Source organism: Cygnus atratus, chromosome 15 (genome assembly GCF_013377495.2).
Source record: "Cygnus atratus isolate AKBS03 ecotype Queensland, Australia chromosome 15, CAtr_DNAZoo_HiC_assembly, whole genome shotgun sequence".
NCBI lineage: Eukaryota > Metazoa > Chordata > Aves > Anseriformes > Anatidae > Cygnus > Cygnus atratus.
The window spans coordinates 7,820,692-7,843,988 of NC_066376.1; the positions used below are offsets into that span (position 1 = coordinate 7,820,692).

The 23,297-nt window shown below is 39.0% G+C and overlaps 1 protein-coding gene across 1 annotated transcript in view; it reads right to left on the bottom strand.

The window, feature by feature from the left end:
• CYTH3 (cytohesin 3) overlaps positions 1-23,297 on the bottom strand; it is a 50,771-nt gene that overhangs the window by 23,261 nt on the left and 4,213 nt on the right. Inside the window, exons 2-3 of the mRNA XM_035548934.2 lie at positions 1,015-1,097; positions 386-450 (exon numbers count right to left, since the gene is read on the bottom strand). Coding sequence (XP_035404827.1) covers positions 386-450; positions 1,015-1,097 — 148 coding nt within the window. The remainder of the gene's footprint in view (positions 1-385; positions 451-1,014; positions 1,098-23,297) is intronic.

Genomic DNA, 23,297 nt, shown 5'->3' on the forward strand with positions numbered 1-23,297 from the left:
AAACAGAACAACTTCTGGATGACTTTCTTTTAATTTGTATCGGACTACTTTGTATTTTTCTATTACAAGAAAAAAGAGACATTCACTTTTTATAAGGGGGAAAATTATGTTACTATTCACGGTTATTTCAAGTAATTGCAGCTTCAGTTAACTATATCATTATTAACTGGACCATCTAAAATACTACATTCTGTTGAACATATTCTCAATCCAAACAAATGACACACCTGAATGGGATAGCGTCAAACTTCAGAGACTTTATAACAGACTAAATAAAGGTGATCAAATGTTTGTTTAGCATAATAAAGCCATTTTTATTTTCTGTTCCTAGAAGAGCTTATTTCAAGGTCTTACTGAATCATGGCTGTACGTTGGCATTACTTACCTTTCTTCCACACTGGTCAGGTTATCAATTTCTGTCATAACCTCAGCTATTTCAAATTTTAATCTCTGTCAAAAGAAGGAAGTAAATTAAATTAACCCACATTAATACTCATTTTTAAATTATCATGTACTAGTAAGATGTTATTTTTTTAAATTATTTGCTAGTCATCTGAAGACAAGTGATAAATCTCATGGTTTCTTTAGATATTTTGTTTAAAGATTTTACCACAACTGAATCACTGATCTGAAGTATAGCATCCAAGTAAATGCTCGTCAGAATATCAAGACCAAACTGTCATTACCAACCTCAATACAAGATTTATTTACCCAAACTTCTTTCTCACTCCTATGTTATATACAAATCTACCACTTCTCAAGTTCTTGATTACATAAATCAAATGTGTACGTATACACATAATGCATTACATAAATACAGAAGTTAACATTTTTAAAAGCACATAAATGAATTGTAAATCCTATTGATAATTAGTAAGTTTTAGCTTAGGCCATTTACATGCTTTTAAAACCATTATGTACAGTGATTTATACGTACAGTGAAATGTTGCAGTCTGTTGTAAATTTCATCTACTGAAGTAGTCTCCTAAGGAATTTTACAGATAGATAAATTACCTCAATATCATCAATCAGTTCTTTTTTCCTGCGACGAATATTTAAAAGTTCTTCTCTTTCTTCTATGGAGAGGTCATCAGGCACTGAAATAGAGCAAAACGTAGCCTTTCAAGCATTTGCAAGTGTAACTCAGCAGAAAACTGAATAAACTTGATCAAGAAAAACAAGTTTATATGGAAGTTTTTTTAGTTGGAATTATTTTCAGGAAAAATATTTTCAGGGGAAAAAAATACTGAAATTCTATTTTGTAAAATCATAAATAATGTAATAGACTAGGGACTGAATCAGTCCTTCAAAAGAAATCTAGACAATTTAAGGGAACTTGTTATTATAAGACATGTGGTAAGATTTGGCTCTACAGTTTAATTGCCAAAGTCATTCCAGTTATTTTAGTAATGGACCAAAATTTTTCATGTAAGTAAATTATGGTTCAAAATACATTCATCTAACACTTTTCATGTGGGGAAAGCCAAAGAAAATCCAAGACTATAAAAACTCATTACCAAAATGTGTATCCTGATACTGATTTCACACATCATAACTGCAAGAGTAACCTTCCACTTGGCGGCTTTTTACCCGTACGTATCAGACGCAGGTAAGTAGAATAATACAGACAGCCCTAACAGCAATTACTTTCCATCAGCTAGATAAACACTTTTGTTTTCCCACAAATAAATATGCAGTTACAATCAGTTGTTAAACACAGCCTATCACAAAGTTCTGCTTTTGTGTACCACCACTTAAGTGAGTCTGAAGCATTTAAGTCAACTTGAAGTATCTCCTTGGCCATGCTAAAACAAATACGTTATAAAAAGTACTTGCCTCTGAAGATGCATGTTTTCCCACATGGTTGTCACTTACTCTACCAACAGCCCCTTACCCTGCATCTCTGACAACTAACAAATAAAAAGTTACTTGCACAAAACCCCTGCTTTTCTCGAGCAATCAGATCTTCACCAGCAAGAAACTACTTTGGACATGAATTCAGCTCACTTATTTGTACAGCAGTAGGACATCAACCACAAATATTCACCTCCTTTGCAATGATCCTGTAATAACAGTTTTAACGCTACCCACTTTCTTGGAAATAGCTCCTTATTTATAGAACAGCTTTTCCTTCCAGCTCCAATGGAACAACAAAAATAATTAAGATGTTTACATGGTTCTGTACCAACAGTAACAACCAAAGTGCAGTCACTTCAGAAGGCCAAGCGTGTTTCTTTATGTCATATATACATTTAATGGACACAACAGGATCACGAGCAAAGATTCAGCTTGACAAGAGTTTTTTCACTTGGACACTCGCACCATAGCCTCTGTTCAAATCTTAATAATGAAATATATTGATTATTTTTGACATCCAGTGGTTAAGCTCCTTTCCTTTTAGGATTCAAATCATAATATAAAATCCAAATGGCAACAGAGCTTGTTAGACATGAAGTAATTATGGCAAATGATCTCATTTAGCCATTCCAGATACAGACATGATTGAATTACTTCCAGTTTAGGAAATTACAGGCTTCTGTTGAAAGAATACTAGACTTCGATGTTTACCTGCTTTTTCCCCTCATCAGATCAGAAACCCACCCATTTCTAAACACTCTTTTTATGCAAATACTGGTTGATTCTTTTCACATCAAACCTCAGAAACACATGTGATGCCTAGACAAGGGATCACACCTTTGTCTCACGTGTACTTGAAGATTTTAACCATCCAAACTCAAGAGATTCTGTGCCTATGCGCACACTCTGTACCTACACATACCAGAGTTATTCCACTTTGTTAACTGAGGACTGAAAACAACAAAACTCAAGTCTGTTAGCCAATGTTGATTGTTTGAAAGGCAAAACAGACATTATCACTCTCCTAGCTGGGAAGTACGCTCAAGTATCATTAAAGCATTTTTGCAGTGTTAGATTAGTAGATGAAATTAGATTAGATTTTGCAGTATCAGTAAGTCCTTCACTTACACACTTCCTCCCATAGCAGGGACTTTGGCTGATCTCACCTTCACCGGTAACTAGCAATACTAAACACAATGCAAATAGAAAATAATCTTAAAGCATTCAATATTTAGTATCCACAGACGGTGCTTGGTTTGCCTTCAAGATGAGTTACAAAATCGGTGTATTAGCTGCTATCACTAACTCCTCCTGAAGCCTAATGGCAGTGAGTGCTGCTGCAGTTCCTCTTCCTTTAAGTTACTACACAGTGAAAGCTTGTAGGTGTGGAATATCTGGGACAAGTGAAATTTCTATTTGAAATCAACATGACTTGTGACAGTTTTCCGTGCTCAGGCTACCCAGTGAAGGAAAAGAAAACACCAAAGTCCTACAGCACTCAGAGACTGTCTTCTGGTTTTTTTCATTCCCTCTGATCACAGCAGCAGCAGAGAGACAGCCCTCACAACACAATTAATGATACTGTTAGACAAAAAGGAAGTAAACTAAATGGAGGCAGACTGTCTTTTGCATTAGGAAATAACATCAAGTATCTATCTGCCAGATGAAAGACAAGAAAAATCTGCTAGAAAATAAGACTAAGTGCTCTTACAGAGCACTCTTACAGAGCACTTAGAAGAGAGTACTTAGAGGGAACTCCACATTACTGCAACAACTGTAAGTAATGGCATTAGTATCAGAGCCAAAGGACTCCAATACCCTTTGATAAGGATAAAAAACCAGGCTAGAGCTGAGCAAGGGTCACAGTACTGCTCAGGCTCCAGCCACTACTGGTGCAGTCGGTATTTTATATCCACTCGCAACAGAGGAGGGATGCTTTAATTGTAGGAAGTGCACGGTCCTATCACCACCAGAAACTGGCAGATGGGGAAGATGATACTGAAAGCGTTTGCCTTATTCTCAGCCTTCTTTTGGTGGTGTATCATCACTACTGCCCTTCTCCAGCACTTCTGTTCATGCTGATGAGGAAGCATACCAATGGGCACACAAACTCACCAAAGACGTTTTGGAACTGCCCGCGGGGTGTTACAGCCTGCAGTTTCAGAGGTGTCTGCTCCAGGAGGGTGCATGACCTCAGCCATGGTTGGTGTCCCTGGTGTTTCAATTCCCCTTCTTAAAACAAAATTTTACAACAGTGCTTCTGTATTTCAATGAAGGTTTTTGATACACTAACTCTGCAGGATGTTCCTACCTGATCTGAAAGGAAAAAAACAGTAGAAAATATTCAACTGCTGCTAAAAAAAATAAAAAGAAAAATCACTAATGCAAAAGGGCACCCACCATTACTTAAACCTTCTCCTTACAAGTAAGGATCTATTCTGTTTTTCACTTCAAATATGCTTTCCCTTTCATTGATCTCCAGTGATTTAAAAACACCTAGAAAATACAAGAAAAACTCAGCATCCTACTTCTAAATGGATAAAACGTTTCCCCAGCAGTAGAGCTGAATGGCAATCAGTCTGTCTCACTGTGTGTGAGGTGCCTTCCACAACCTGCAGAGCAGACACCACAGCGAGAGCCTGAAAAGAATTTTCTTTGGAAAGGAAACCTGCGGAGCTATGGTGCCCAGGTATTCTTAGACAACAGAGCTAGTGCTTGCCATGCTTCCAACCTGAAAAGAAAAATATTCATTTATTCAAAAAATTCAAAAACCACAGCTGAAAAGTGTGACATCAAGGCTGACGTTCCGGCTCATGGCAAGCAAACCTGAGACCAAAGATGCCTGAAGAGTAACCACAGTGCCTTGAAGAACCACCACAGACCTCAGCAGGTACTCCAGGTCCACGCCACAAGGGATGTGTGCTCTGACCACGCCGCTTCCATTCAGTTGTGCTGAATGTGCAGGCAAGTGCTCTGTAGCTAGAACACTTGAGATTATTTTTTTTAAGCTTGTGCCCATATAACCCTCCACGCACAAGTGCTCCTTGAATGCATATTACCTATTTGTTCTCTAAGACAAATTTCCTAGCTCTCTTCTCTGAGTCATTTCCAAGCCTCTTTTTTTCTTTTTTTTTTTTTTGGCTTTCACCAATTCTAAACACAAAGTAGACAGGATGGGAGGAGTTAGCATGAACATTTAAATACTGAAAAAGAACAAAGAGCTGGATGGAAAAGCACTTCGGTATAGCGAACAAACTGGAGTTGCATCATGCTTTTATGCTATCTTCTAATCTTTAAATAAAGACAATGTTCTATTTCTAACGTGAGTCATTCATGAGAAAACCCTTCAGCTCACAGGGAGAGCCCTTCCTTTTTCTTAAGCTTCAGAGTTTCAGTTATTACTAAACAGAAAGACAATTTGCCTAGCAATGATTTTACTAGATAGACACAGTATTGTTGTAAGTCCAAATTATATTCCTGGCTAAGTAGCAAAACAGAAGGAAAGACAACAGTATAAATCTTGCTAGTACTAAAAATATTTAAAAATCATTAAAAAAAGACTAAATAGATATTCCAACTTAGCCCATTTCTGTTCAATCACTGTGACTGAACTAAATACATTTAGATGAATTTCCAGTAAACAAATACTTATCAGAATATGCACTTTTAATGCAGGTTTGTTTACACTAAAGGTGTTACCCAAAAAAACACATCCCAAAACCAAAAAACAAACTGTAGCTTGCCATAGTAATCAGTGTTTTGTCCTGTATTTGTGATGATGCCACTTCAATCATCTTCCACTATCAGCAACACAAGCACAGCATCCAAACACGGGCATTAGCCCAGAACTCTGAAGCTTACAAAGGCACCTTCAGTATTCGTTTCTCTCGACAAGTCCTACAAAAAAGCATGGGAATCAATTCACTTCTCAGATGCTGACACTGAAGGTATAGCATCATTAAAAAAAAAAGAAATCCAACTGTCAAATGCAATTCTTTACATTCCTGTTTCCCAATAATTTCTTTACATCACCAATTGTTTTCCCTTTGTTTTACACTTTTGTCCTTCATTTGTTAAGCATGAAGCAAACTTAATAGCATGACCAAAATGCCATCAATCTAAATGCTACATTTTTGAGCAAGCAGGCACCAAAAATTAAGAATAAGCAAGTCTTTTGCACACTGAGAAAGAACTGCAACAGATCAACACACAAAAAGCATCCCACAGGTCAGTGCAAATTAGGAGTTAATCCCAAAATAAAGGAGAAAAATCCAGTACTTTCCAAATCCACATCCCTCATCTTTTCTAGTAGCAAAAATTAAATCCTCTCCAGTGATGTTAAATGAACCAACAGAATTCCTGCATTTCACTTACTAGCCTTTCCCCTGGCGTTCACTGGCCAAGATGTAACGCAATCTTGCTCCACCACTTCACCTGATTTCAGAGTTCAGATTCTCAAGAGAACACCAAAATAATCCCTAGCCAGTAAACAAGAAAGCTCCTACAATATCTATCAATAGATAAAACACTGATTCTCTAGCTCACTTATGAAGAAACCTGACTACTTGATGCAATGAAATTTTGGTTTCGTAAATACTCTCCTCCTACCATGTCAGCCCCAAATGGGTGATATTAAGCACTCCCATTCCAAGCAAAGAACTTCATTTAGATAGATAGAACAGATAGATTTCATTTTGCTGCTACTGAAGTATCTCACGAGTGCAAAAATAGTTACACAACACAAGGCTTAAAACTAAACAAACCTATCCTTGCCCATCCACAGAATCTGCACAACTGTTTCTTCTGGCCTTTAAAAATAATACACATCCATCCTGAGAACAAATCTGATCGTCTCAGGACATTTGTCTCAACGGATATTCTCAGGCTACTCTCTTCCTTTCCCCCTACACGCTCCCTTTTTTAAACTTAATTATAGGAACATTTTCCAGCTTTCAGACAAGACGTATAAACAAAGCTGTGACCACTTGTGGCTATTAAAAATTCCATGGACGGTTTTGTAGGAGGACATCCTCCTGCACAGATTTATTTCAGTGTGAAAACAAAATATATCTGCATTAAATTCAATCAGTAAAACTAGCTGGATTTGGTTGCCTTTAAAAATAAATAAATAAAATAAAACTATCCTAATGCATGAATCTTTGCTATTTAGTCACTGCTGAGCATGTTCTAGCACAGTAGTGCTCACACATCCATTAACAGTGAAAATAAACCTTTACACAATATCCTTTCGCACACAAAATTACCAGTTAGCGGTATGAGGAATTTAGGACCAAGTCCATGGCTTGCAGAGTTATTTTGAGAGTTTTCGGTCACGAGGGACGCTGTGACCAGAAAGCACATTAGCAGCAAAACCCAGAAGAGAGCCTCAAACATGCATCCATCATTGTAATTGTTTAACTACCGGAAAGCACACCATTACAAGATGTTGCTGAAAACATCTTTCCCTCTAGGACAAGGAGATACTTTACAAGCAAGTCATAGCTAAGATACCTGTCCTTTGGGGCTTCTAATAATATGTGAAAAAGCCCAACTTAATATTAAACCCATTATCACATGAAAACGTATTTTCAGGCATTTAGAGGAAACAGTTTCCCTCTGACATGACCCACTAGACCTCTTACATTTAGAAATTGGTTTATTTCCTCTGCAGGGTAAGTTTAGTTATACCAGTGATTGACATTCAACATGTTTTTACTGAAAGAACAAACAAAGGCTTAAAAAATTGTAAATAGAAAATACATTTTTATTCTACACAGAAAAGAGACAGCAGGCTAACTGCTGCCAGGTATATAATCACTTCTTGGAAAAATCACGCATTATTTGTTATAATGTGTAAGAATGACTTCAAATAACACAAAAATATGTTTTTGTCCTGGTCAGAAATACCCACATACAATTTAGTTGGTGTTAACATGCCTAGTCAAGCAGAAAGTAGGCAATTCTGAAGTTGTGCAAAAGCAGGGTCTAAAAAACACCAATCTGGGAAAGAAAATATATATATATATATATATATATATATATATATATATATTATATATAAAAATCCAATCCGTGCCATTTACCTGCCTTCCCAAAGCCAGCATTAGGATTTCACCTATCACACACAGGAGACAGCTGCACATATGCTTATGTCTATAAGGTACAAACCACAGTAAATGTGTTTCTTGAACTCGATGGAGCAGGAGTTTGCAGCAACTGACTGCAGCATATGTATCTTTACAATCTGCCCATGCTGATAACAGGAGCAACAACAGCTGTAAAGAAACAGACGAGTGTACAAAGGCTTTTTACAGCTCGCATGAGCAGCTAACCCTCACTGCTCCTACTTGCCTTTCCCAACAGCACTGAAGCACAAATAGGTACAGCTTTACAACAGCTTTCAAATCTTCACCCTGCTAGATAGATATGCCGATAGAAACAACCGAAGGGCCAACCGCCTTGCTTTTTATTTCCTAATTATGCCACTGACACACATATCTGCCATCTGAAAGCAGTGTTTGTTTAGGTTAATGAACACTTCTCTTTTACCATCCCTGTTATTTTTATGAACAGGCCGTACTGAAGACCACGATTACACTACGCTTACCTCCTCTACATCTTATATTCACTAATGTACCTTCTCTCATCATTCTGATGCATTTCCATTAGGAAACCAAGTGTTTTGCTAACACAAGTAAAAGAACCACCTTCAAGCAAACGAAGGGGTGTCATGTGTGGAGGAAAGAAAAACCACACAACGAGCAGCTCTGCACGAGTTGCTTTGCCACTTGCTGCTGGATATACAGCCCTGCCTGGATCCCTTCTTGTTCTGGGTTTGTTTTCTGCCAGTTTAGCAAGCCAAACTCTTTCACAGAAGTATCACAGAGCTGCCCAAGCCAAAGCAACTGGCATGGCAGAAAGCCCTGGCAGAGGGAGGCACAGGGGGCAGCAACCCTTGAAACATCATAAAACCAGCTCAGCCCAGCCCTCAAACCCCACCCTTGCAGCCTGTATCCTCTAAATCCTGAAAGTAGTTCAACCTGATATTAAAAATAGATAAGTGTGGATTTCCTTTTAGGCGCATTTTTCTTTTGAAGTCACTCTGCTCCTGATTCAAGATCAGAAGATGCTTCTAGGCCAACTTTTCTTTTTAAAAGTATGTAAATACAAATCACTGAATATGGAAAGAAAGCTGAGTTTAACTTCACATTCTAAGTCTCTTACCCAAATAAATTAATACTGGCATTAATAACACAGTGTTAAAATATGCATGGTCATGCATATTGAAGAAATGCAGCAAAATTTTATGCTAACTAACGTGGAAATTGTAATGGGAGATGCTGGTCACAACATAGCAGTATGTCTGTCGGGGTGGGTTATTGACAGGTTAGCACAGATAGTGGAAACACTACCCAAGTTAGCATGCACCTTCATTGGTATCGATTGCCAAGTACTGTTTAAGAAATCTGGTGAATGGCCATTCTGATTACAGTTACACCTATAAACTGATAAGTACACCATCACCTTCACATCGCTGCCCTCTTTCAAAAGGTAAAACAGCAACACTGAAATAATGAGGGACAGACGTAATACCTTTGCAGTGCCAAGCACTAAAAGTAAAAATGCATTCTTGTATTGTCTTGCTGTGTAATTTATATTGCCTTAAAACTTTCTTAGGATTTCAGCTTTTAAGCAAAATGATTACATTTGATTTTCCCCACAGTGAATAATGGGAAAGGGTGATCAGAATCAGCTCTGTGTAGCAACACCACCAGGAAAAATGCAGATGGTATTATGACTCCAAAATTAAGAGGCCTCAAGCCTTTTCTTTACGCTACATCAGATCAACAAAACATTGTCAAACAGAATCAAAAGATTTCTTCCCCATCAATATGTATCCTGCAAGGCAGAGTCTCACAAATATGTAATTTTGGGAGAACTCAATAGTATTTTTCCTCCCTGTTGAGCAATCGTTATGTGCAAAACCAGGGAAACATAGGTTACTTTGTGCTACAGCTGAAATTGAACTCCTTTCCTCTGATGTTTGCATTTGAAAGCCCACAGTAAGTGTTACTCTAAGTGTTAACACAAAATAGAGTCTTTGTAAAAACTGCAGATTCCATATTTCTCTTGTTGACTTTCACAGAAAGATCCAGGTCACAACAAATTCTGTAATTTTGGCTCATGTTTCAGCACTCCAGAGTGAGAGACTGATCCAGCAACAATGCCAGGAGAGGCCATGGTAACAGCTGATAGCAAATTATGCACCCGCCTGCAACGCACAACAGCCACTTTTTAAGTGGGAGTCTTGGGAAACAAATCAGGGTTCCTCCTCCTCAGCGTTATCTAGGTGGTGAAAGCAACAGACCACCGTGCCAAGTATGCACAGCTAAGTGACACATGAAAGATACCGCATATTTATTTGAAACCCTTCATTCATTACAGTGCGATGAAAGGGCAGCTGAAGATCAGTGGATTTAGCTTGACTACAGTAGGAAAACTCTGAAATTCAAAAATTAAGATCGAATAGCTTTCCAAGAGTAAGATCCTTTAAGCTGCATGTACCTGTTAGTACTTTTTAACTTGGGGCGTTTATGATCTTGCCCAGTAAAAGCATACTGTATTACACCCCACACAGTACTATAAAGACTAATACGAAGAATGGGATGGAAAGGGACTGGATGATCCCATGACTAATTTCTGTGACAGAGCTATTTGCTTCTAATTGAGACAAGCATACAGGCAATGCTAACAGTAATTTAAAAAACTTGAAACAATTGCCAGATGACAAAACTTCAGATAAACAAGGTTTAACAGATTCCCATCAAGTCTTCAGCAGACTGATATTATATATCATTATACTATACAGCACAAAGACATCATCTAGTTCAAATCCAGGTCAGAAAATAAGCAATTATCCACCTCTGTGAGTTACGCTGCATTCTCTTCTAATGCAAAAAGGGAAATGGTTAGCACTTGGCTACCTCCAGGTCATCAGCCATGACCAAAGCCGCTCTCCCCACAGGGCACAGGAGTGGTCACGTACATACATGCTCCACAGGCAGCATTCAGCACCAGCTACTGATGGAAATCAGGTCAAGCACACGAAATACGGAGCAGGCCGGGAAGCTGGATTGCTTGAGCTACTGTTACCACTGAACAGGGTTTGGCTCCATGTTCACATCAGAGGATACGGGATGATTCCCAGGAATTCAGCATCTCCCACTGGCACACACCACCTCCCAGTAGCTGCTGTGAATGACTGGACTAACCACAAACGTCTCGCTTCCAACCTAGGCAGCTTCCAGCTCCAACATCCAAGCATCCTGGACCAAGGACGGGACAATTCCCTCTGAGTAGCAGAGATTATTCCATCATCTGTTGGGTGTGGGAGAAGCAAACAAGAACACACTGATCCTTTCAACTTCTGAAAGGACACTATGAGAAGAAATAAAATTTGCAGCAATGTGTTTCAGCTTTGCCCTTACCACAGCACCCCCAGCTAGAGGCAAGGAAAGCATTGGCTGGCTAGCACCTACGTTTCCAAGTACAGACCTGGAAAAAGGCTCAAAAAGCAAGCAGACCAGAGCAGTATCAGACATTCCTGTCAGATCCATTTTGAGTCACAGCATGGAAAATCAACAGGAATGTCGCTGAGCAGCTGCAGGGGGGTCCTAGAGGCCAGACCCCACAGCCGCCCACCAGCAGTACCCTCAAATCCTGCTTTAGATGCGGGCGCAGTTCACCAGACATACTGTGCTCCCAGCACGTCTGGGGCTCAACCCGTCTTGCTGTCATCATTTTCCAGTAACATCTACTCTTGGCAACGAGGGAGCTGCTCTCTGTACTTCACTCATTAGTGGAAAGCATTAGTCAGTTACTTATGATTGCTGGCTCTTTCTAAAGCACACAAATCCAATTTTCAGAAAAAGCAAGGGAAAATTCATCCTTCCCCTTCCCCCACCCCTGCCTGAGACAGCTCTGGAGTTAGATTTCAGAAGCAATATTTATTGCAGAAGCTTTCTATTTATTCATTTTCCAAGATCAGTTGCAGGTTAAAGGAAGTGGAGCAAATGCTGGATTTGAAAGTAGTCTTCGTTCTCCAAAGAATGTCTCCAGACAGCAACCAGGGTGCCATGGTAGGACTACTCATGCATCAAATGACTGCTCGAGTAGCATTTACTTTCCTCCAAAAGAAGATGAGCTCCAGGGTGCATGATGGAATACCTGACACTGCAAACCATCAAAGTTCTTGTGGTCTCATCCAAAAAAGCAACCCTCATACCTGCTATGGAAGCTGCTGAGCTGCAATACCTGAAGGAAAATGCACCTTAGGTCGTACAATATTTTACTTCTTGGTCATCTTCAGCTCCAAGTGTTCCAGCATCTTGCTATGACATCAACAAGCTCATTCGCCACATGCTCTGTAGCCCAAGAGGGCACTTTAAGAGGTCTGGAATTTATTCATAGGTTTCTTAGTGAAGGAATAGTAAGGCTTAGTTTAAGACTGTATAGTGTTTTCAAATTCCTCACACAAGAGTATATTTAGCCTTTGTGAATTGTTGGTTGCCATCACTCCGTGCAACAATTAGCTTGACAGGTCACTAATCCAGATATAAAAGAGCTTTTTCTCTGGTTCACTGATAAGAAGTTTGCTGGATGGATCACTTACTGTAAGGTCAAACCCCTGCTCTCCCATTCCTAGCTTGGCAAAAGACCATTGGTAGTTTATACCAAATCTGGCTCATCATACTTCCAAAATAAAGCACATTCACTTTGAACATGCTTTAAAAAAGTTTGAATACTTTTTATTTATTTTTTAGTGTAGACATAAGTTCTATGTTGAAAAAAATATATATTTTTTTCGTACTTCAAGCAGACCCTCTGGCACTCCAAGCAAAAACTCCTTTGAATAAATACATTCTTCTATTTAAACTTTTTCAAACAGTTTCAGTCAGATCTGCCAAAATAGTACATTGCACTTTCTAGGCTGTTTTTCCTGCCTAGTATTGACAAAAAAAGTCACTGCATTCCTTCCCGAGATCAATGAAAAATAATCTGAACGTGTATTTTTCTACTTTATTAAGTTAATCATTTTTCCTCAGCTAAGTGCTTAATAAGAAACAATCTGTATCCCTACAACAACTTCAAAGATCTAAGCAATTAACTTCTATTACACTCTCTCTGTCTCAGACTTACAGCATGTTAAATTCAGCATTTTCCCTGAAACTGAAGGGAGAAAGGTTTACAAAGCTTTAAGTAACTAACTGGCATTCAACACTAACCTCCTTCCAAATCCATCGACTCCTGCTGCTCCTATTTATAAACATTCTTACTCAGATTTCCACTTCATCCTGCCATGCTCAAATAGCAAACATTTTTGTTGATTAGGAAACAACTGAATGGGACCAAATGCTTTAGTTGTGTTACCCCTCACCACAGTGCAAAAGGTACCAATAAAAGATAGCACTTTCTGCTAAACTTGTAATATGTACGGCAAATTATGTCGTCTTTAACTGCAGATACCAGCTTCATAAGACAATGCGGTTATATATAGCTTCTGAGAAGCAAATTTCCAAAGAGCTCCTCTCTCTCTTCGGAGCAGTGCTCTACCTGGCATGAGCTTTCAGTACACAAAGACAAACTTTGTGTAAGGCTGTAAAAAATCTGACTCACATTAACAGTCGCAATCATCCTAATTTTGCCTAAGGGCAACCAAAAATACCAAGTTGGAAATTCTGCTGAGCACTCTGCGCCAATAGGGTGTTTGTCTGCACCTCCATGGGCACTGCTAGCGAGGGGCATAGGGAGAAGACTTGTTCACCCCGGGCAGAGATCCTTCTGCCTTCCACAAACGGGCAATATGGCACTGGGTACAAAACACCCGGTGAATGCCATTTGCTGACACTTTCTTCATTGTTTTAAGTATTTTTTGCCCACTGAGAAAGGCAGTTGCTAATAACAATGGTGGCATTATTAAGCATAGGTTTTTGCTACCGAGTCACCTAATCCCAACAGCATAGAACCATGTAGAGAGCAGTCTACATACCACATCAAAATTATACAAAAGCTAGTTCAAAAAGATTTTTCAATTACAGCATCTGCCCTACCATCTCTTCAATGTTTGAACTGATTTGGACCTTAACCTTTGCTAAAGTATTTGAAGCACGACCAGAAAACCCAAGCGCCACATCCACAGACGTCCAGCCAATATCTCTAAACATTCAGAAACTAATTCTGAAAGATTACATTTGGAAATTCTCCTTAAAGAAAAGGAGTCAACAAAAATTGCTCTTATACAAATTTTGAATCAGGCTGTTAGAAAACATGAAATGCTTCCACTTGTCTCCGCAGTTGTAAACCTTCGTGATGAACTCCGCTTTAACGGAAACTTTTTCCTGAATTTTCCTGCAGTTGTAGTTTAAAAAATGTCTTCCCATATGCCAAAGAAACACAAAGCCTAATTAATTGCAAACTATCAATGGAAGTCTAGCCATCCTGCATTGTTCCAGCTAAGAACTTATGAGCTCACTAATGAAATCTAAAAATACTCCCTACTGATTGAATGGCGATACACACGTTTTCACTAAATACCGCGACACGCAACTTTGCATGGCACACATAATGTGTTCATACTGAATAGATGACATAGCTTCCATAAGAATTAATAGCAATGGAAAAAGACAACTTATACAGACCCACAGAATATAATCACTACATTGTTCGTTAATCCCTGCCACCACTGTTAACTCTATTCCAGAAAGTCTCAAGAGGAAGCAAGATACAGCAGCAAAGGCTGAGGAACGTCCAGCTGCAAGGGGGTGGGAGGGAAAGGAAGCAGACTGATTAGTTGAAGAGATTTATTGTATGCGCATATTCTATGTTAAAATTCATTATCTACAACAACAAATTTTTTGGAGTCATTTAACTGTTCTCAATTCAAATACAGGAAAATGCTATCGGGCTAACATGTGTTTGTTCAGCACGAAACCCTTTCTTTAAAGCATAAAATGAGGTTGTGAAAAGCCAAGACTTCCACAGAATTATCATACAATTATTTCAATAAAGTGAGAAGGACCTCCTGATGATTTTCGAATGTGACAGGATAACTTCTAAGTCCATATGAGCACCAGAGAAAAACAAAAAGTGTAACAATTAAAAAAAAAAAAAGGCAGCATTCTCTCTCCCTTTCAAGACATTATTATACTGCTTTCTTCAATTTAGCTGGCATATTTCATTCTCTAGGCAACAATACTTCCTGAATTTCCTCTCAAATACACCACAAATGCAGCCAAAGCATCCTGAAGCATAGTTCCTTATTCTAGTTGCTGTATTTTAGTGGCCTTTGACAAAGGCAGAGTCTACATACAACCAATTCTGCAAAAGACAAATTGTAGAATGCTTACTGCCAGTTAAGATCGCAACACCTACTGTTCAGAAGAACTTTGAATACTATTCTTGCAAAACAAAATGAAGCAATACTGATAATTTAATCACTACAATGTTGGGAAAAAAATTACTTACATGTATTAATTTCATGTATAATATTGTATTTAAAAATAAGATAAAACACAGGGGTGCTCAGGACAGGAATCAATCTCAACAAAGCCCAAACATAGCTATGCAATATACGACACCCAGTGCAGTAACACAGCAAAATGAATGTCATAATTTGCTTAATTAAAAAGGAGAAATAAATGCCATGTAGAAAAAGAAATTTGGTTGCAGGTTCACAAAACGTGCTGTTAGTCACCATGTTGATAATCACCACGTTGACAGTCACCAGTCAACCATGTAGATTCGGTGACCATACAAACAAAACCAACTGTTACTGCCACTTATCCATGGAGTGCAGCAATCCTACCACAGGAACAAAACTTCCTCATTCTTAACATTGACACTGGTGAGCAAGTACAAGAACTCCAAAGATTGTTATATCTTACGTAGCTGCATGGACAGCATAGGGATTTCTACATTGCAATTGATTTGCTTCAGAAGTATTGTGCCTTCAAAGCATACCATTTTGTGCACATTCCACTTCCACTTTGAAGTCACAGATCAGCTCCTACTAGTTCAGGAAGGAAAATAAATTGTTGTTATGTTCTAGCACAGTGGGGTGAAATGCCAGGTTGTCCAGCAAGCCAGCAGGCTCACCACAAATCTTTTTTTTTTTTTTTTCTCTTTTTTTTTTTTTAAATAAAAGAATTAGTAAGGTGTATACACTAATATTTTCCAAAATTATGCTATAGACTGTGGTTATGTTTTAAAATTCCTCTATTGCTAATAATATAATATTTCAAGCTAGTTCTTCCAGTCAATTAGGACTTATTTGTATACTATTGTTATTAAACTTATTACTTTGACTAGCATAATTACGAAGTGATTGAGTAACTACATTCAAAATTAAAGACTTGGTGGCAGTAACAGAATTCTTAAGTTTAGTAGCCATTTGATGGATTCCACTTGCAAATTCAGTGTGGAAGGAAGATCTGAAAGGCAGGCAGAAACCTATCAGCCACTGCAGTTCTACCTTGCATCACTGGTCCCACGTAACTCACATACAGGATGGCTGGCTCAATTATAAAGAAACTCAAGAAATTTGATCTTTTTAACAAAGAAAAAAAGAAACAGAAATTGTTTTGAAAGAATAAAGGATGCATTATTTTGGTCATCCTTAAGTATTCTCACATTCCGTGTACCTACTGTATTTCTCACTCATTTTGTTTAATCTGGATCCAAACCATCATCTACATAGTTGGAAGCACAAAATATACCAAAGGGAAGCTGAACTCTGAAGAAAAATATTAGGCTTCTCGCTTCCTTAAATACTTAGGCTCTGTAAAACAAAGACTAGTGAAACACTGCATAAATGAAGTTAGCAAAATCAAAACTGTTCGATGAACATTGAAGAACTCATTACATATTGTACCAATACTTTGAAGACAATAAAGGATTTCGTTTCAATTAAAACTTGTACTAGGAGTGATAAATTGATACCTTCTTCCGAAAGTGATCTAAAAGTATGGCTACCTTCCCATTCCATTCAGGCAACTTCATTTCTTTAAAAAAAAAAAAAAAAATCCTAGATGCCTTAAAGTCTACAGCAAAATCTGAAGGCGTTTAAGTATTTCAGGATGGGATTTATGGCAGAGTTCTGAAATGGATACTCCTAGTTCCTGTTGCTTTTACTGGAATATTTTTATAGAGAGTCACTTTTTTCCCACCCTGCCCTTTTCCTTTACTGAATTTCCACACAATAACTTAGATTTGACCATCACCGGACATCTGAACAACAATAAAAAAAGTTACAGCTGGATCCTGTATTAGTCCCAGCTGCATAGGATCTCTGGCTGCGTTCACAAAACAAGAAAGCCAATAGGAAAACAGTAGGAGAATTTCTTTTAGCAACTTAACTTTGAATAAATTGCTTTTCCATATGCTACTACAACAAACTATTTTACTACTCGATGCAAACTGAAATTATTCTTCCTATTTTTCATCCCCTTTTCTAAAAAAAAAAAAAAAATCCTACTACAAAAACCTTTACTACAAAATGCCAGAAAATAATCATCTCCATATGGTCTTTCAAGTCTAACATACCACAATGGATGTATCTGCCAAGTCCACCCACCCACAGGCTCCATAAACTTTAGAGTATTATTTGTATTTAATTTGGATTACCAATTTCACCCAACCTTTCCCCTTCATAATACGTTTCTATTTCATGCTTGCAACACAGGTAGAAAATACAAAAGGAAAATGAGTTTTCAGCAATTAAGAACAATGACGTAACGTGTACTCTCTACACTTATCACTGAATTCATAGTGGAAGGACTTAAGCTAGCCTTCTTTTTATGTTTGCACTTATAAAATATCACCTAATCTTTTAAAACATTCATGTGAGACTATGTCATTTATTGGTACAAAACCAAGACTAAACACTGCAGTCCTTCCAACTTACAGTGCAGAAAACGAGGGTGAAGAAAGATGTATTTTGATTTCAAAAACGCTGGGGGGGGAAGTTTCCTCTCAGATATTTAAAAAAGAAAGTTACTATATTTAATGCACAAAAATGCACTTCCTATAGCCAAAAAAAAATAAAAATCAACACCATATGCTCCATTTATCTGTCCTGAGCACACCACCTCCAGCAAACTGCAGTGTCACAGGCTTCCCAAAAAGGCTGACCTCACGTCACACACAAGAGTTGGGCTTGAGAACCAGGCTGAGACTCCCAGCCCGCAGAATTCACCAGCATCAGCTACGCTAAGAAACAGCAAACCAGTCATGTACCTGAAAGCCTTTAATCTCTCCCTTCTGTGGCTGGAATCATTCTCATAGACACAACAGTCATTTCTCTAACTTTGCATCCGACTAACTTTGGCTTCCAGTTTCAAATTCCACTTCAGAAACAGTTTCTATACAAACTGCAATTCAGGAGTAGCAGCACAAGGAAAAAAATGCACAGATATTCTCCTTGTCCCCAGATGAATGCTGGATTCTCCTTTAGAAGTGTTGCAGGTACAGAAAGTAATAATCCGAGTAACTAGAAGGGCGGTACAATAGGTCAGAACTGACTTGCAGAAGAGCGGGTTAAAATAAAAATTTACTTTTGAGACTATAAACATACACTTCCATAACATAACGTGCCCATGAATGCGTTATGTGACGGATACCACATCCAGAATGAGTCCTCCCCAGTTAGCATGCACCAGGGTTACGCCACGGTTTCCTCCAGGCTGAGCGAGGCTCCTGACGGCATGCTCCCCAAACACCGAGCGCTTGGTTTGGGCATGGCCCAAGCAGGATCCTTTCAGTCAAAGGGAAAACCACACAGAAAGGAAAGAAAGAGAACCAAAAATGGAGAAAAACAAAAAAGGGAGAACCCCAAAAAGATGCACAGACACACGTTTACCTACCCCAAGCAATTAAGTCCATAGATCTGCGAGGGATCACCAGCCAGCACAGCCTGTACACGGGAGCTCCTTTGTAGGCAACCCCGAGCAGCTGAGCACGTACAAGCACAAGAAAGGGGGCAGGTCCCTGGGGGCTTCTCAAGAAGGACTCAAGGCTGTCCTACATAGGACCAAGCCACTAGCCTGAAGTTGGGAGGATTTTCATGGTCAGAAAATGCATTTAACTTGCAAGGTTCCTCCCAAGGAAGGGAGTTGCCCTGTACCAGAGCCACCAGCGCTTCTTGAAGCCACTTGGTTTAACCTCCACTTCTTGGGAAAGCCTTCCCCCGCAGCCCCCAGTTGTGAGATACAGCCACAAAAACATGCAGCAGTTTCACAAATTCAAAAATGGCATTTGCAAGTGGTCAAAGTTGTACTCGGGGAGAGTACACAGCCTGGTGGGAAAATTCCTCTCCAGTCGATTTGAATGACGAGGCAGGAAGTTCATTAGTCCACGCTTACATGAGCGAGAATAAAAGAAAAAAAGTACTCAAAATCTGACTACTGAATATAAGAAATGCCACTTTACGCGACAATAATCCCTTATTTTGTAATATGCGGCTACAAATGCCCCTTTTGCCTATTCCCCTCTCTTGTGCATGCCTCATGAGGCAACAGGACCCATTCGGGTCAGAAGTTGACCCTCCAGACAACGTTGCTTATGAGCTAAACAAAGATCTTATTAAGGAACATGATATTTACAATATATGAAAGCAAAAACGTAACAGCAAATAAAGACTTCTGAAAACTTGGGAACCGAGCAGGAAAACAACCTGAATGGTATTTAGCACTCCAAATCACACAGTACGAACACACATCTCCATGCTGGAAGTTACACTGCCTATTAATAAGGCACTTGTATAAAAACGGAGAGGTGACTCACTAAATGATTACATCTCACTGTGCCTTTCACAGAAAGCAGCAAGAGGCAGTTTCCCTGCTTGCACATGCCAATTTTTTCAGCCTTTTTTTTTTGCGTTTGCATGTGTGTGAGAACAGGAGAGAGACAGGATACATTTCTTTTCTTCCCCATCTACTCCTTCTGCCAAACGACGTCTTGCGTACCACTCAATTTCAATGTAATTTGACTGAAGGGTGGATATTACAAGCCTTGAGAGAACTGGTAACTGGCTAGGGGAGACACCAACATGAATTCCCACAGTTGCTGCTCAGCCGCTCCTGCACCCTGAGAGGCAGCAGACGGCGAGCGAATTTGCAGACGCGCTCTACGTGGCCACCCCGCGCGAGCCCTGCTCCAAACCAGCTGCAGAAAATCACATTATTATGCAGATAAATGCACGGGGAACAAGGCCAGAAATAGAATACCGTAAGGAGGAGATGCGTGGTATGTCACTGGAGACATGAAAAAGATTCAGGCCTCCTAGGGGAGAAGGCAAAGCTTTAGAGATACCAGACCATTTCCATAGACTTGGGTTTCATCATTTTCATACAACTTGCTTGTTTTGTTCAAAAAGTTCAAGGTATTTCACCTAAAAATCAACAACTGTTTTCTCCTTTGGTATTAAGGACCCACAGCAGCTCCTCACAATCCAACCGGGCTGCTAGATCCGATAGGGAAAGCCAGATGTGAACTCAGATTCAATCATCACAAACAAACTTACCTCCAAATCTTGTTTTAAACAGAATTTTCTTACGAAATTCTATAGCATTATTAATCAATAGTCTCGCAGTAAAATCTATCCTTCACAAATCTTCCGTACTCCTGGCATAAGCTATTTCTTTTTATAATAAACAGAGCATCTGAAAATGAGGCTAATTAGTAAAACCATGCCAAGAAGTCCAACCTATTGAAAAATTAGATCAAAGATCTCCAGTACTTCATGTCCTGGTTGAGATTTCCCAAGCTTCCAGTGTGCTACATTTCCTGTTAAACTCCATGAGATCCTACTGAATTTGTCAAAGAAATGTTTGTTTGTTTTCTGGGAAATACTAGATAACGTCTGTATTTGCCTTTTTGCACGTCAACTTATATTGGAAAAGCTACCCACTTATATCCCACCTACGTGTAAGTAGATAGCAGAACTTCAACAGAGTTGTGGAAGCAGCTATGTATCGTTGTTTGTTTGTTTAATAAAACTTTATAATACTGAATAATGGGCTTAAAGAACTTCAGAAAGTAATGAAATAAATGTGACACAGATGTTCACCAAAAAAAAAAAAAGAACAAGAATGTTTTTACTTCATAGCAACGAAATAGGTCAAGCCATTTCCTTCTTCAGGCAAATCTCAGAGGACCGCAAAACACATGGTTTTTTAGTAGATTTTGTGTGTCTATCCCACTAAAAGGAAACACTGTTGTCCAAAAAATTTGCAATACTAAGTTTTCCCATGAAATTGTTGGAATTAAAAGAAGGAAGTCATATGCAATTAAAAACAATTTGCTAGATGCTAAAGTTATACAAATGGTATATAATTAAACCCACTTTTACTATCTAAGTCGCATACCTTTCCTCTACAACACACTGCTTTAAACAAATGCGCAGTGAAGAATTCAGAAACACCACTCATGGCTGTTCACATGAAGTTTTCTTTGCCTCTATGAATATTAAAGTAAAATATCACAAGTTCTTCACCTCCATGGGATTGCGGCCCTACAGCCCTGCAAGCTGACAAGCTTTCCCAGCAGACTCGCTGCTAAGGGCTTAATTTTATCCTCAGTGAAAGAAACCCCTGGTCAATGTGTCCAAACTCTTCGCTAAAATGAATGCAATCTTTTGGTACCTGCTTAAATACTCACAAACCACAGGAAGACAAAGCGAGGCAGACAACCTTAACTACCACTTTGCCTCAAAAATGTGGAAATAATTCCCACAGACAGCTTCAGTCACCACGAGACACTACCCCACACGCTGCCTAGAACCCATGCAGAAGTGTGCAGAAAGCGTAGTGTGGGATCCCATAACCAGATTAAATTTATTCGTGCACTCAAATAGGAAAACAAATATTGCATAGGAACATGCAACTTATTTCCTAACTTCAGGAGTAAGATTGCAAAAGTGTTCAAAAGGTTTTGCATTGCCTTTTTTAATGTCTTTTTCGTACAACTTTTCTATGTACTTTTTAAAGAAAGAAAGAATAAATTCTAACATCTGATTATTTCCTTGTCAATAGCCACTCGGGATGTCGGTGTGCACCCATGGACACTAAGAAAGGCAGTGGGTGGAAACAACACTAACAGCTCTGGTTTAGACTCATTAAACTTAAGATGACAATTATGCAATCTTAAGATCTTACACAAGGTAGCATTTTAGCTGGGACAGATGGCACTGGATCCAGAGCAGACAGTGTATGCTGGAAGTCATCCCTTTAAACACAATAGTTTGATTTCTATTTGCAAATTTGATTGTTCAGAACAAGGAATAGGGAGGAAGACCATTAAGGCAAGCACAGGATCCTGCAAATCTTCACAAAAATTTGGAAGCAGAAAGATGATCCTCCATATGAAAAAGCGATTAACGAGATCGGAGGGGAGTGAGGAGACAACAGTGAAAGAAGCCAAGAAAGAGCAAGATTTCAAAAAGAAAAGTATAGTAAACAGTACTAGAGGCAGCTGGCGGGACGAAGAGGAGGAAGGGAATGTACTGAGTACAAGGGGTCAGGACAAGTGTGGAACGGACCTAGGATGAACCTGGAGAACATGCTCTTCAGACGGCAACTGCAAACAGCTCATTTGATGACTTTCAACATGAAAAGAAGATGGGGCAGTAGTTCAACATGAAAATGGGGCCAAAGACAGGGTGTAAAAAGAAACAGACCAAAGCATGTTTGCACTGGGAGGGAAAGGAAGCAAGCAAAAGATAGCAGCAGATAAGATGGAGCTACAGTATAAGTGAAACAGTTTAAAGCTCTTAAGGCAATAGATCAAACTTTTCTATAGTGCAAGCAAGGGAGAGACACAGGTGGAAAAGACAGCAAGCAGAAGAAACTGCAGGACAGACACACCTTATTTCATCAATTTTCCCTTGGGAAGTGTTCAAAATCCTATAAAGAAAGAAGGGGAGGTAATAAACATGATGAGACTGAAAGATTTGATGTGAACCGCAGGATGTACCTTGGAAAACCCTGTGCTGCCTCGAGACGTGCAGCCCCTCAACTGGTAAAAGCTTTTATGGAACCATTGCTATTAAAAGACTGCAATATCCATCCCGTAACAGCAGCACATGGGGAGCCCCCTTTCACGTGGCTATTACCGCGATTCCCATACACCGTTCTGCAGAGAACACTCTGTTCCTCTCAGTAAATCCTACAGGTGTTTTGTTTTTTTTTTTTTCCTAGATGTAGTAATACACACAGATGCTACGTTATAGGCATGCTGTTCCACTAAAATCCACGCCATGCTTATATAGCTGTGCACCAGACACCAAATACTACTTAACAATTTGTCAAGTTTGGCAACCTCTGGAAACTTTGTCAGCAAAAATTTAATGTTTTCTTCCAAGGCACAGCTAAGAATATTGAATGCTA